Source organism: Salvelinus namaycush, chromosome 21 (genome assembly GCF_016432855.1).
Source record: "Salvelinus namaycush isolate Seneca chromosome 21, SaNama_1.0, whole genome shotgun sequence".
In the NCBI taxonomy this organism is placed as follows: Eukaryota; Metazoa; Chordata; class Actinopteri; order Salmoniformes; family Salmonidae; genus Salvelinus; species Salvelinus namaycush.
In genome coordinates this window covers 20,797,770-20,812,389 of record NC_052327.1, presented here as the reverse complement: position 1 = coordinate 20,812,389, position 14,620 = coordinate 20,797,770, and the positions used below count along the sequence as shown (strand labels likewise).

General features: G+C 40.3%; 1 protein-coding gene across 4 annotated transcripts in view; it reads left to right on the top strand.

Annotated features, from left to right (window-relative positions):
• The window catches only part of LOC120066173 (kelch-like protein 25), a 46,061-nt gene that overhangs the window by 531 nt on the left and 30,910 nt on the right, over positions 1-14,620 (top strand). The window contains exon 2 of one of the 4 annotated variants that reach the window (XM_039017347.1): positions 4,441-4,558. The exons of 2 other annotated variants lie outside the window; for them this stretch is intronic. In XM_039017347.1, coding sequence (XP_038873275.1) covers positions 4,495-4,558 — 64 coding nt within the window. In that variant the 5' untranslated portion in view covers positions 4,441-4,494. Of the gene's footprint in view, positions 1-4,440; positions 4,559-14,620 lie in introns of those variants that run through there. One more of the 4 variants, XM_039017351.1, reaches the window with a different exon arrangement.

Here is a 14,620-nt window from a genome sequence, read left to right as displayed (position 1 = left end):
CACAGTTTTTATATTTTCAAATTAAAACGATGTTTGGCCGTGACTATGGCTGTTTCAGCAGCCTGGTTAACTTGCCTTACAAATGTGAGCTTTTGCAATCATAATCAGACTGTTCATAAGCTAGCCTTCAGTGTAACGTATAGGAATGCCCAGCTTTGATGGTCACATGTGGCTTGTGTTCGATCGTTTCAATGAAATCATTGGCACTACAGGCTCTACAGTTCTGTCAGTTCGGTCAAATAGCATGTGGAAGCTTTCTACTCAATAACAAAACTGAAATACCATTAGCATCTAACGTTACTAGTAATTACTGAATCATTGAATATGACTAATTGAATAGCCATTGAAGGATTGGTCGGTTTGGGCAAGGTGAGCTGTTTCAACAGCAGTTGTAGCCTAGGTGATACTTTGTTACCAAATTATTTCTCAGACATTAGTTTTGTTAGCTAGCAGATTGTAACGAGCTAATGTGATGCTCCTTGTGATGTCTTTGGAGATACTATCTGCAGATATGAAACACACACAATCATAATATCACATTCACAGTTTATGCTATAAAAACAACTTTTATAAGAGGTTTTAAAAATAGATTATATTTGATTCAAAATTCCATGACAGAGTAAGGCATTGATGGTAGAATAGATGGATGCAGTTCAATGCATGATTAATATAATTCACCAATACATTTCTTGGTAGTCAAAAAAATATTGCTGTCAGGTTGTAAATCACAGCTGGTCTGGTACATTGTTTGCTGCCTCCACCCATAATGGATGCACTGTTTCAGTTGAAATGACTCAATATTTTGGACAAAAATGGACAAATGTAATTAAGGCAGGGAATGTCAATACAATCAAACTAGCAAAGGAAATGATCACAAGTTGTGGCTAATAGGCTAGCGTATCTATTTATGTAGCTATTTATTTAACAAGTTAAAAACAGAGCTTAACGTTAGCTAGCTAGCTGTTGGGAGGATGACATGTCATTGCAGGAGTAAGTGATTGAGTGACTAACTTTTTTTGGTGGCTACAGCTAGATGCAGGTATCATTTGGTTAGCTAGCAAAAAATGTGAATCGCTTTGCTAGCTAGCTATGCTGAACTTGAAGGACTGTTCTCCACAGTTAGCATATCTCTTGTGTTTGTAAATTCACTCCGCCTATCTACTCCGATTTTAGAGCACTAACGTCTGAGTGTACCAGAGTGCAGATTAACTGATGAGTTTACGGACATGCAACACCTGCTGAAAATGACCGGTGTCAGTAAACGTCAGCAAAGAAAGTAATACAATTGTTGCCAGCAGCACAGTTAGTCACTAACATTCTACATAACATGAAAACAGCCTAACCAGCTCGGCTAGGGCGAGTAAAATGGTCAGAGTGAGGTGCTCTCTCATGTGTGTCTGGAAGTAGCTAGCAAGCTAGCCAGTTAGCTTGGGTGCTTGACTGCCAATAGTGAGGAACAACCCTACTCCTCGGCCAGAGTGTCCTGCTATTACAGCCACTCTTCTGGGAAGGCTTTCCGCTAGATGTTGGAACATTGCTGCGGGGACTTGCTTCCATTCAGCTAAAAAGAGCATTAGTGAGGTCAGGCACTGATGTTGGGTGATTATGCCTGACTCACAGTCTGCGTTCCAATTCATTCCAAAGGTGTTTGATGGGGTTGAGGTCAGGGCTCTGTTCAGGCCAGTCAAGTTCTTCCACGCCGATCTCGACAAATCATTTCTGTATGGACATCGCTTTGTGCACGGGGGCATTGTCATGCTGAAACAGGAAAGGACCTTCCACAAACTGTTGGACCCACAAAGTTGGAAGCACAGAATTGTCTAGAATGTCATTGTATGCTGTAGCGTTAAGATTTCCCTTCACTGGAACTAAGGGTAGGCCCGTACAATGAGAAACAGCCCCAGACCATTATTCCTCCTCCACCAAACTTTACAGTTGGCACTATGCATTTGGGCAGGTAGCGTTCTCCTGGAATCCACCAAACCCAGATTTGTCCGTCGGACTGCCAGATGGTGAAGCGTGCTTCGTTGCTCCAGAGAACACATTTCCACTGCTCCAGAGTCCAATGGTGGCGAGCTTTACACCATTCCAGTCGACGCTTGGCATTGCGCATGGTGATCTTAGGCTTGTGTGCAGCTGCTCGGCCATGGAAACCAATTTCACAAAGCTCCCGACAAACAGTTATTGTGCTGACATTGCTTCCAGAGGCAGTTTGGAACTCGGTAGTGAGTGTTGCAACCGAGGACAGACAGTTTTTACTCACTACGAACTTCGGCACTCGGCGGTCCTTTTCTTTAAGCTTGTGTGGCCTACCACCTCGTGGCTGAGTTGTTGTTGCTCCTAGATGCTTCCACTTCACAATAACATCACTTACAGTTGACCGGAGCAGCTCTAGCAGGGAAGAAATTTGACAAACTGACTTGTTGGAAAGGTGGCATCCTATGATGGTGCCACATTGAAAGTTACTGAGCTCTTCAGTAAGGACATTCTACTGCCAATGTTTATCTATGGAAATTGCATGGCTGTGTGCTCGATTTTTATAGACCTGTCAGCAACGGATTTGGCTGAAATGGCCAAATCCACACATTTTGAAGGGGTGTCCACATACCTTTGCAGTTATAGTTTATCTATGTGCTCGCTTGTCAGAAAATGTTAGTTTTTTTTCTACCTGGGAGTGTATATGAACAAGTTAAGATTTCATTTGGCTAAAATACTGTCAGTTCTACTTTAAATCCATGTTTTGTACCATGTTTTTGCATGGGTGTAGATCTTTGTATTGCTAACCTGTACCGGCTAATGGAGCATCACATTAGCCCATTACAATCTGCTAGCTATGTTTGGATGGGAAGTTAGGCTAGCTGCCAACCACCCAGGCTTTGAAGATGATTCATCAGCCTAGCTACATCTTGCTGGCTAGCATATAGGGATGTCATTTAAGGTCTCTGTTTAATAATAATCATTTATTTACATAAATAACTTGTTCTAAGAAGAAAAATAGATGTTATTTGGCCCCCTACTGCATAATTCCAGGGCTACAGAATAATAGACTTGGAGCGAACTGGGACCTTGGAGACTCAGAAACTAAAGCTAATATTAGTGCTGCAGTAAAACTAAATAGCCTCATTAGTTGTAGAAAATTGTTTCATTTGCAATGGCATTGACAACATGACTTGGGACAGGGATTTTCCCAGTCGCACAAGATCGCAGACCCATTATTAAGTTGGTACCACTTTAGATAGGAGATTCAGTCCAGAATATAATTATTTCTGTTTTAGATTGTAAGTGCCGCTAATATCCTGCTCTAGTCTCTTTTTGCTTTTAGTGTTCGGCTTTTCTCTCTGGTCCATTGGGAACAAGGAGGGCAAAGTGGCCTCTATAACGATTGTTTCTCAGCCTTGAAGGATTAAGTCCCTCCCAACTCCTCATACCCCCACCCCCAAAGATCACCTCTATTCTACTCAGAGGAGAATCTCATTTTTGAAAGCTGCTGGCTTGAATGTCCCTGACTCCCTGGAGCCATTATTTCAAACACATTTTCATTAGACTCACTCACTGGCTGTCAAAGTAGTGTGAGGGTTTGAACCCACATGGCCTCAGTTGCACAGATACCAGCCATTTCCCAATGTGCCGTTGGTTCCTGGTCGAGTCCCTGCGGATTGATAGAAGCTCTTGGTTATTAGGACAGACTGCAAGCCAGCTGGTGATCCATTCAGCATTACTAACACAGAGACAAGTTGCCAGCTTCTGACTCGCCCTGAAAAAGCCCCCCGTCCTCCTCCATCCTCCCTGTGTCTGACATGGAGGAGTAGCACTGGAATACCAACACTCTATGTGAAAAGATCCTGGAAAGGCATTCAGTCAGAAGGGCTGAGATGTGTACGGAGGGAAGAAACAAGATGGAAAATAGGGACCTTTGTTTCCAGGTTGCCTAGTGGCAATGTAATTTAAAGGTCCCATTCATGTGTGAATGTCCTGGAGGTTAGGTCTAGTCTCACAGTGAATGATTCAGCACCGTCCCGATCCCGCTGGGGTTGACTGACAGTTACTATTGGCAATAACATCAACCACCACAAGAACTCCTTTGGCCATTTTATGGTTCCCCGGCCTAAGTTATGTCCGAACACAAGCTGTATTGCTTTTTCTCCTTTGACTTAAAATGCTTTGTTTACTCTTTGTTACAACTGGACGATATGGGCATAAATGTATATCACAAGGAAACTGCCACTGTGTTGGAAGTAAGCTGAAATCTGCCAATATACACCTGCATTGCAGTTATCCTTAATGTGATATTGATTTATTTTACCTTCTGTTAGAAAATAACTTTTCTGAGGTTGAATAGACAGATGAGAAGCCAGTCAGGCAACCCCACAAAGGAAAAGCACAATGGAAATCATGTGTTTTTATTTTTTATAAATCTTTTTATTTTTTATCACCCCTCAGACGTCACAGCAGCTCTATCAGCTCGGCCTCTAGAGGGACCACTTTTTGGGACCGATGCAGACCCCCCCTCAGATCCTCACTGTCAGTGCCTGCACCTGGGTCAGCAACTTTTGCCGGCGTAAGTGGTACAGGACAATTGGCCGCATGACCCCCTCTTCCAGCCCCACTTGATTTTGGCAAACCCCAACTGTCCACCCCACTGTTCCATGCGCCCCCTCCCTCCCCTCTGCATCTGCACGGCTTTCTGTGTGCCCCATCTTTTGTGACTGACCCATGCATTGTGTTTCCTGTCAACCTGACATTGTGAATCACCCTGCTGATATATGTATGTATGCCTGCCTGTGCCCCCCCAACCTGCCACAACTGACCCCAAACCCCTCTCCGCTGCGGAATTTAAACTGCATGTCAGCACATCGACACGCCACACACACTAAGGCTGCACGATTTGGACAAAATATTTAGATGCATTTATTTATTTATTTTCAGATATTGCAGTTACGATTTTATGAATTGCCATTTTCAAACAATTGGGTGAAAACTTGGTAATTCCATCAGACATGGTTTAAACATGTCAGGGTAGAGTACATCACTTAAAATGAGATCATATGAATTAATAGGCCTACATACTGTGCTAACTGAATACAAAACCAAATTAAACAATTTTTTCCCAACTTTGTTATACATATGATGGTAGATAAGGTTATTACACCTACTTTTATATATATATATATATATATATATATGAGTATGTATGTGGACACCCCTTCAAATGAGTGGATTTGGCTTGTAGAAAAAAAGAGGAGGAAGAGAAGCGCTGCTAAGGTACACAATAGTAGATCTTGGTAGACACAAGGTGTTCTTTGGTAAAAGTGGTAAATTGGTCATCAAAAAGAAAGGAGGACCAAGGCACTCTTCATATAATTAATTAATTAATTTTAAAAAGCCTTTATTTGTATGGCATGTTCAATGGAAAAAAAGTTTAACATTTTTTTTTTTTTAAAGGCTGCATGGCCTTCGTCAGGGAATGGATTTGTCTATTTCAGCCACAGCTGTTGCTGATGGGTGTATAAAATCGAGTACACAGCCATGCAATCACCATAGACAAACATTGGCAGTAGAATGGCCTTACTGAAGAGCTCAGTGATTTTCAAAGTGACACTGTCATATAGTATGCCACCTTTCCAACAACTCAGTTCGTCAAATTTCCTCACTAATGCTCTTGTAGCTGAATGGAAGCAAGTCCCCGCAGCAATGTTCCAACATCTAGTGGATAGCCTTCCCAGAAGAGTGGATGCAGTTATAGCAGCAAAGGGAGGACTAACTCCATATTAATGCCCATGATTCTTGTGAGCAGGTGTCTACATACGTTTTGTTATGTAGTGTATTACCAAACATTCATTTTTAACATGAACATGGAAGTATTGGGTCAGTGTACCTATTAAGCCCACCAAAATCTAAGTTTAGACATTTCTAACATGTACTGCCCTCTATAAAATAAATTCTAGGTAAAATAATAGATGAATCTCTCAAAGTTTTTTGACTTTAATTAACCTTTATAATATTAAATATATAAAAAGTTTGGACTGGGCTTAATTGGTACTGCTATTCTTGTTAATTAGTACAGCTTGTCTTATTAAAGCCTATCTGAAGACTGTTTCAAACCTCCCTCTACTGTATTACAAATGGACAGCTAGTGGACCAAAAAACAGGATCAGCTGAATGAATAAAGGACAACAATATGACAATGCCCCCACCCAGAAGTGCATGAGCAGTCACCCAATTGTCATCCTCTTGTCCCTCATTTGTTTGCATTTTTGTCCACCTCTTGTAGGTCTTCTATCCCTCAACCCTGATCTTATTCTTCTCTCTGCATCAAGGACTACCTGTCCACCCCAAATGTCTTGGAGAGAGTACAGAGGTTTCTATCTTGGTAATGGCACCATAGCTAGATGCATAATGTGTCGCTGTAGTTTGTTTTTAATCAACATAAATCTGAACAACAAAACGATGCTCTTGATCATTGAATATTAGGGATATCAACACACTTTCCCAATTTGTTTCAATACAAACCAGGCCTAATAGGAGCATACTAGGCCTGATAGGAACAACAGTGACTGTGGTGAATAGCAAAGTCTACTCCTAAAGTATTTGGGATACAATGTTTTGGGGTATACATAAACACTACAGACTACAATATTATGCACAGTTAGTTGTGGTCATATTGAACAATGTTTATTTATTGTCATTTACATTCAGTATAGAGGGAGTGGTTTTTGTGCTACTGTACCCTTTAAGCCCACCTGAAATAAATGTAATCTATATAACAATGCAAGGTTAATTTAACAGTAAAATAAGATAATATATTTAATGTTAGCTATGAATGCCTGAAATCTATTATCTTGTTGTAGTTCACCAAGTTATGATGCTACTGTGTGACTGTGACTAGGGGTGTTACGGGGACCATATTACCGCCACAACGGCGGTCAGGAGTCATGATGGCAGTCAAATTCCATTTGAACAGTAATTAGGCTTCTCCAAGCTCTGATGCTGCTGAGGGTCATTAGTAGCCTACCAAACTTGCTAACTGCCTGGTACTCAGCACTCTATTGTCCCTCTAATCACTCTGACATCAATGTAAATGTAATCAAAAATCTAATCAAACACTTAATGAGAGCCCATGAGCTCATGTTGCGCAACATTTCTATAGGATGTGTAGTGGTTCTCAATCCTGGTCCTGGGGACCCAAAGGGGTGCACATTTTAGATTTTGCCCTAGCACTACACACCTGATTCAATCACCGAAGGAGTTGTTGATTTGAATCAGGTGTGTAGTGGTAGGGCAAAACCTAAAAGGATTGAGTACCACTGGGCTATGCAATTGTGTGAGAACAGAGTGATGGCCTCTTGAAAAGAGGATCCCATCAGCTTTCTATAGGCTAGGCCTACTATATTTATTTTCAACCTTCCTAATATTAAGCACGTTGCTTCTCTTTAAAACAGGAATATAGCCTACCTGGCTGGCATGAAAATGAACCACAGGAAAAGCGTCCTTCATTTGCTATTTAAGTGCATAGATAACATGTATTTTTCCCCGCTGCCCCTGTTTTGAGTCGGGTGCATGATAATGATCCACTCTAAATCCAAACAAATTTCAGATGTATATGTTAAGTAGGGATGCATGATATATATCGGTGAACGTATCGGAATCGGACGATATTAGCTAAAAATGCCAACATCGGTATCGGCCCGATGTCTGTCTAGTTTAATGCCGATGTGCAAAACCGATGTCAAAGCTGACGTGCATATCTATATAACGTAGGTTAATGACACCATGTAAAATTTGCGCTATATGTGCATTACAACATTCTTAAACTAGCCCACAATGTCTGCTGTGTGGATTGAGCAGTCAACAAGTCCAGCAGTCATTTGAAAGAGTAACAACATTTTCACTGAGACAACTCAAAGGGGAAAACCATTAAAGCCAAGATAATGGAATTCATTGCCCTTGACAATCAACCGTTCTCTGTCGTGGGTGATGTTGGCTTTCGCCGACTGGTCGAGCACCGGTACACACTAACTTACTAAATGCGCTATTTTTCAGATGTTGCTCTACTGGAGTTACACAGTAATAGTGTCACTGCTATTAGCTTCACGATATACATACTATTTTGCGTGTCAAAAAAAATCTAAGCTGTCAAAGTCAAAGCTGTACAAAAAAGTCTGTAAACAAGAAAACACCGGCCACGAAAGATGTTTACAATACCGCATTGATAATGAAGCATAATTTGTTCGACCACAACTTCTGGGGTAGCTAGCTTTAGCTTGGTACCTAGCTAGCACCAATACAACCAGCCTGACCAGTAGAAACTGCAGTCATTTTCATTATTCTTAGCAAAATAAAATAAAAGTATGGCATAATTCTACTATTTGTATTCATTTGCATCACTGTCAATGCCATACTTTTATTTTGAAGGTTAACCGCAAAGTCCACTTGTTGCTAATGCTTATTGTGGCTAGCTTCACATAGATGGGTCCGACCAACATTAATCAAATAAGAACTCTTATAAACTAGGGTTATTTTAGATGATGACACCAAGCTATATAATTAGCTAGCTAACAATACAAATGGTACAGAGAGAAATAGTCCTATAATAACTACAACCTAAAACTTCTTACCTGGGAATATTGAAGACTCATGTTAAAAGGAACCACCAGCTTTCATATGCTCATGTTCTGAGCAAGGAACTTAAACGTTAGCTTTCTTACATGGCACATATTGCACTTTTACTTTCTTCTCCAACACTTTGTTTTTGCATTATTTAAACCAAATTGAACATGTTTCATTATTTATTTGAGGCGAAATTGATTTTATTTATGTATTATATTAAGTTAAAATAAGTGTTCATTCAGTATTGTTGTAATTGTAATAATGACAAACGCAACAAAAAAAATGGCCGATTTTAATCGGTATCGTCTTTTTTTGGTCCTCCAATAATCGGTATCGGCGTTGAAAAATCATAATCGGTCGACCTCTAATACATTCGCAGCAAGTCAGTTTCAAGTTTGGGGAAGATCATTTTCATAATAAAAATGCACTTTTTATAATAAAAGCAGTACTAGCAAAATCCCAATTGTGGTCACTTTTGAGAAGGGTGTTTTCCTGCTAATGGAACATTCACACTTATAGCCTTCTGCGCATTGCTGCGCTTATAATGTGAAGAAATAGTCTAATAGTTTATCAACATTTTAAGCTAAATGTTCTCTGTTGCATCAGGCGCATTGCTTAAAGCAGGTTTTTGATGCTAGTGGTTGTATTAATTTGGCATCTATCGCATCCCACAACTGTCCCAGACTATGTTTGGAATATTTATTTATTGCACGGAATAGAATAGGTTGACTTTTGTACTATGGGGGATAGTAGATTGACATAGGCTAGTGCTTTTGCGTTTCGTTAGGCCTACTCAGCTTGTTGGCTGATAAAGTAAATGTGGACAGTTCTTCCAATATCTTCAATATGCGCCTCGGAAATGGATAAGAATACGTGTAGTTTCGTCCCGGATGTGTGTCTTGTAGCCTGTTAGACCTGATCACGTGACTGAGAGCCATGTGAGTGAGAGGTGCTTTTTTATTTAGGTGGGTTATGGCCTCACAAAGGAGATGCAGCCGGGAAATTCGAGGCATTATCAAGTGCTTGACAAATTGTGAGTGAGAGACTGAAGTGTGTACAGCCTGTGCAAAAAAAACAAAGCAGAGCTCATGCCTTTCATGTGACTTTGTAATCATCATTAGTCGCATCATGCAGCCTTAGACTGTATTAAAAATCAAAACATATAGCTCAACATTTGTATCACAACTAATTTTAGATACATAACTCTAAATTTAGCATTAAGGAGTAGCTGTTTCTTAACCGCTCAACAAAGAATTGCTGCATGTGCACACTGCCTCAAATCGTTTGGAGAAAATATAATTTCAATTTTTTCAACTAGTATTCCTCGTACTATAAAATAATGCCACAGAATTCTAAGAAAATCTTGTCTGCAAAATGAGCTAGTGTAGCCCACAGCCATATGGCATAGCCAGATCAGGACCTAACATAAGGACAATGCAGAGTATGCTTTTCTGTTCCTCTTTCTTTTCCTTTTCTTCATATCATGTTTCTTTAGACCTGTCTAAAATAAATCATGGATTCATTGTGATGGTGTAGGCTATATTACATGGATGTATTAGACTTTTTTAAATGTAGATGTTCCAAAGGTCTGCATCAGTGGCTTGTAGGCTGTGCGTGGAAGCCAGGAGATGCTAAACGTGTTTGTTAATTAACGGGCAATTACCATGAGACCGGCAGTTATTTGCTTGACAATCACCGGCTGACAATTTCATGACTGCCACAGCCCTAACTGTGACATGCAGGCACAACTGCTAGTGTGAAAAACACCTTTTTAATTTGCAAGAAATAGTCATTAATGCCCATGAAATATGCTTGCATGTCCATATATCAGTACAATAAAGTATTTTTACTTATCTGAGAAGGTCCAAAAAATATCTGGAAAATGTGTTTATCTGAGTTTCTGGCTGAAATTCTTTTTGCAGCTTTGAAATTGGTCACTAGTGGGAACTTAGACAGTTGTGTAACTTAATAATAAAACATCTGATTGGCTTAGAATAAAAACTTATGGATATAATAACCAGATGAATTAGTTGAAACGTTAAACAGCATAAATATTTTTGATTTGAATCCAAAGATGGAAGTGGGCTTAATGGGTACGCTTAATTAATTAATTCATAGCATGAGTTCATATTTCCTTTCTTACCTTTTGAGTTCTTAAATAACCTAAGTTAATTATTTATTCAGGCAGCCTTAGGCTGCAGATGGAATAGGAAGCTTTTCCACGTTTGCGCCATTCAGGCTCCAGGCGGCTAAAGCTTCTCTCAACCCCAGAGCAATGTTTTCTCCCGTTTTGATCCCAGGGGAAGTGATGTTGAAAGCACCGATCTTTCAGTTGAAACTTCTCATCAATAAAGTGTACTTTCAAACGAATGTAGGGCTCGGTTGTTCTACTAGACCAAAGGTCTGTTGTAGTCGCGTAATAATCAACATGTGTGAGCTCGGTTTTAGCTAATCCCTTCATTTTGTTATACAGTGTTGGGACACTACAGCTTGTTTATCATCTTCTTGAAGTCGTCTTAGATAGGTGATAGCCTGATAGAAATCAATCTGTGTCTATGGGATGTTTTTTCGCACTTAAATGCATTGGTAATCAATGCCTGCTAAACATAGGTGGCTGCTATGGCTGACGGTCTTTGATGCTGTTGGGTGCTTTATTTATTTTCACCATGCAATTGTTGTAAAGTAGTGGATGGTTCATCAAATGAATCAATAAATGTGTCTTGTTGCGATGACTCTGAGGCACTTTTTGCACAACACTTGTATTTGGTCGATATTGGTTTGCCTGTTGTAACTTTAATGTGTTACAGAGTTAATGTTTAAGTTAATTCATTGAGCTGGATCTAAAGATATTTCTTTACAGTTATTTACATATGTAATTGAATTACGCTTTTGACTGCGAGTTCCAGAATGCCTTGCGACAGGAATGAGAGAGATAACGCGCCAGTTATGTGCAGGTGCAAAGTGATTAAACTGACCTTTCCGCTAGCATCTTGCTTGCATTGCTCTGTAGAATCTAAAGTTGTTAAATGTAACGAGAACAAGTATTATTACTAAAAGAAGCTTTCATATCAAACCCGACGTCCCGAGTCATTACTTTGAAGATTGTTATTCTATACCTGTAGCCAAATACTGCCATAGCACCGGAATTGCGCCCTTTGGCACCAAATCGACGTTCTCATTAGCACTAGCAGCACTCATGTTTCCGACAGTCTGTGAAGCCAGTGTTGCCAACCATTTTTCAAGTAAAGTAGCTATTGGTTGCTCCATTTGTCGCTAGAAGCCCTTTCATGACATAGTAACGTCATAACGTTAATTTGCGCATTAACAAATATATATTTTTATACTTATGCTAGCTTTCAGTCTCTCATGCAATGAGAAATTGTCCAAAGCAAGGAGGCGGAGCTGTGGACCGGGAGCAGAATGCAGAGAACAGCACAGCTAGGCTCAGCCGAGCAGGCACACACACAACCATGGAAGTCGCTAAATCAACCAAAAGTCGCTGGGGTAGCAAAAAAAAGTAGCTACATTTTTACCAATAAGTCACTGGAGGGGTTGGCAATGCTGTGTGAAGCCCTTTCTCTCTTCACCAGCATCTAACTGCACGCTCTAAGCAGTGACGATTCTGATTGACCAGCATGCCATGCAGATAGTGAAAGTGCCTGCTTGTGATTGGTCAGCATTCTATGTGGATGTACCTTAGTCTAGTTTGTGTTGTATTAAAGAAGAAAATCTCAGCCTCTTGCAATATGGATATTGCACATTCTATCTGAATTCAATTAATTGTGCAGCAGTAACACACACACACTGCGCTGCTGCTATGAAATTCAGTTGCTGAAACGGGGCTTTTATATACTCTTTGTTGTCTGATGTTTGTTTCCAGGGCCTTTAGTTAAAATAACACTTGATCCTGTGGGGATTTGAGCGTCGCAATGAGGTAGAAGTACTAACAGAGTGAGAAGCAGTGTGCACCCCACAAGATTTCCCCTCCGTTAGGCTACAGGAGGAAAAGCAACCGATTCTAATGAATATTGAATGCAATATCTGCTTGTCTCGTATTAGAATGACCTCAATAATTGAATGCTCTGTGGTATAATAATGGTTTGAAAGCTCCGGTTTGTATGAATGAATGTTCTACTGCATGGTGGACGTTGAGGGCAAGGGAGAGAACCACAGTTTTAAAAGGGATGCTAACTGTTGACCATTAATCAACTGTCTCAAAACTCTAGGTTTGCTGATATGCTCTGAAGCAAGTGCCAAGGAGTTAGCTAAATATAATTTAATATGCTTGGAGGCCATAGATGAGACATTAAATAGGCTAGATAATGTATCTACTACAATTGAATGAATAGGATAAGGCTACTTTCAAGCCCCCCCCACAAAGTCTTAACAAGGCTGTGCTTTATGAAGGAGATTCATCAAGTGGATTGATACACAGAATAGCTGAGTATCAGTTTCTGCTAGGCTTGTCACAATACCAACATTTTACAAACGATACATTACCAGGACAAGTATCACAATACTGAGTAGTATCGAGATACCACAGTGGAAAAATTCAGTGGCCTAGCATCCAGTTCGCCCCGTCCCCCGGAAGCTTGTTCACGTTTTCTAAACGTTCTCCAAAAACCTGTCATTGAATTCACACTTCTACTCAATACAGCACATTGAATTCCGCTCCAGCCATTACCACAAGTCCATCCTCCCCAGTTAAGGTGCCACCAACCTCCTATGATATACATGCATAATGATCTGCATATCATTGTGTCGTTAAGGGGAAAACACTGCACAACCTGTTTCACTCTTTAGTTAACACTCTCCCTCCCTTCCTCACACACTCTGTCTCCCTCTCAAACACACACACACTACTCTCGCTCTCCCACAAACACACTGCTCCCAACTTTTAAAACTTTAGGCACCAAACAGAATTAAAGGGCACCAGAAATAAATAGATTTTAACTAGTTGATGCACCGATTTTACATTTTTGGCCTATACCGATATCAGATATATTCCTTGCCCCAAAAAAAGTATTTTGGCGGCCTTTTAAGCATTCTAGTACAGTTAAATAGTTAACACACACACATGGACACAGCGGTCTAAGGCACTCCATCTCGGTGCAAGAGGCGTCACTACAGTCCCTGGTTCGAATCCAGACATAATCAAAACCTAAGGATTAGGCACAATAGTGGACTTTGCGGTTAGCTTTCAAAATAAAAGTATGGCATAATTCTACTATTTGTATTCATTTGCGTCAATGTCAATGACACACTTATTTTGAAGGCAAACTGCAAATTCCACTGTTGTGCCTAATCCTTATTGTGGCTAGCTTCACAACACATAACCTGGTCTGGTCGAGCATCACTAGCTAGATGAAGCTAGCTGGCTGCTTATAACGTTAGCTTTGGGCAACAGGGTTAAATAGCTCGCTAGCTATTTATTTTCATGAACTGAACAACAAGTGGCAACCTAGCTAATACTTACTCAAGGATTCCAGTAATTGCTAATACTTATTCAAGGATTCTGGTCATTGTTTTCAGGCTGGTTGTATTGGTGATAGCTAGGTACCAAGCTAAAGCTAGCTACCCCGGAAGTTGCGGTTGAACAAATTATGCTTTATTATCAACTCGGTATTGTAAACACATCGCTCGTGGCCTGGTGTATGCTTGTTTGCAGACTTTTCTTTTGTACAGCTTTGACAGTGCTACTGTATTATTTTTTTTGACACGCAAAGACCCAAATGGCGTTCCATAGTATGTATATCGTGAAGCTAATAGCAGTGACACTATTACTGTGTAACTCCAGTAGAGCAACATCTGAAAAATAGAGCACTTGGTAGTGTGTGTACTGGTGCTTGACCAGTCGGCGAAAGCCAACATCACCCACGACAGAGAACGGTTGATTGTCAAGGGCAATGAATTCCATTATCTTGGCTTTAATGTATTTCGCTTTTGAGTTGCCTCGCTGAAATGTTACTCTTTCAAATGACTGCTGGACTTGTCTGCTGTGTGGATCGAGCAG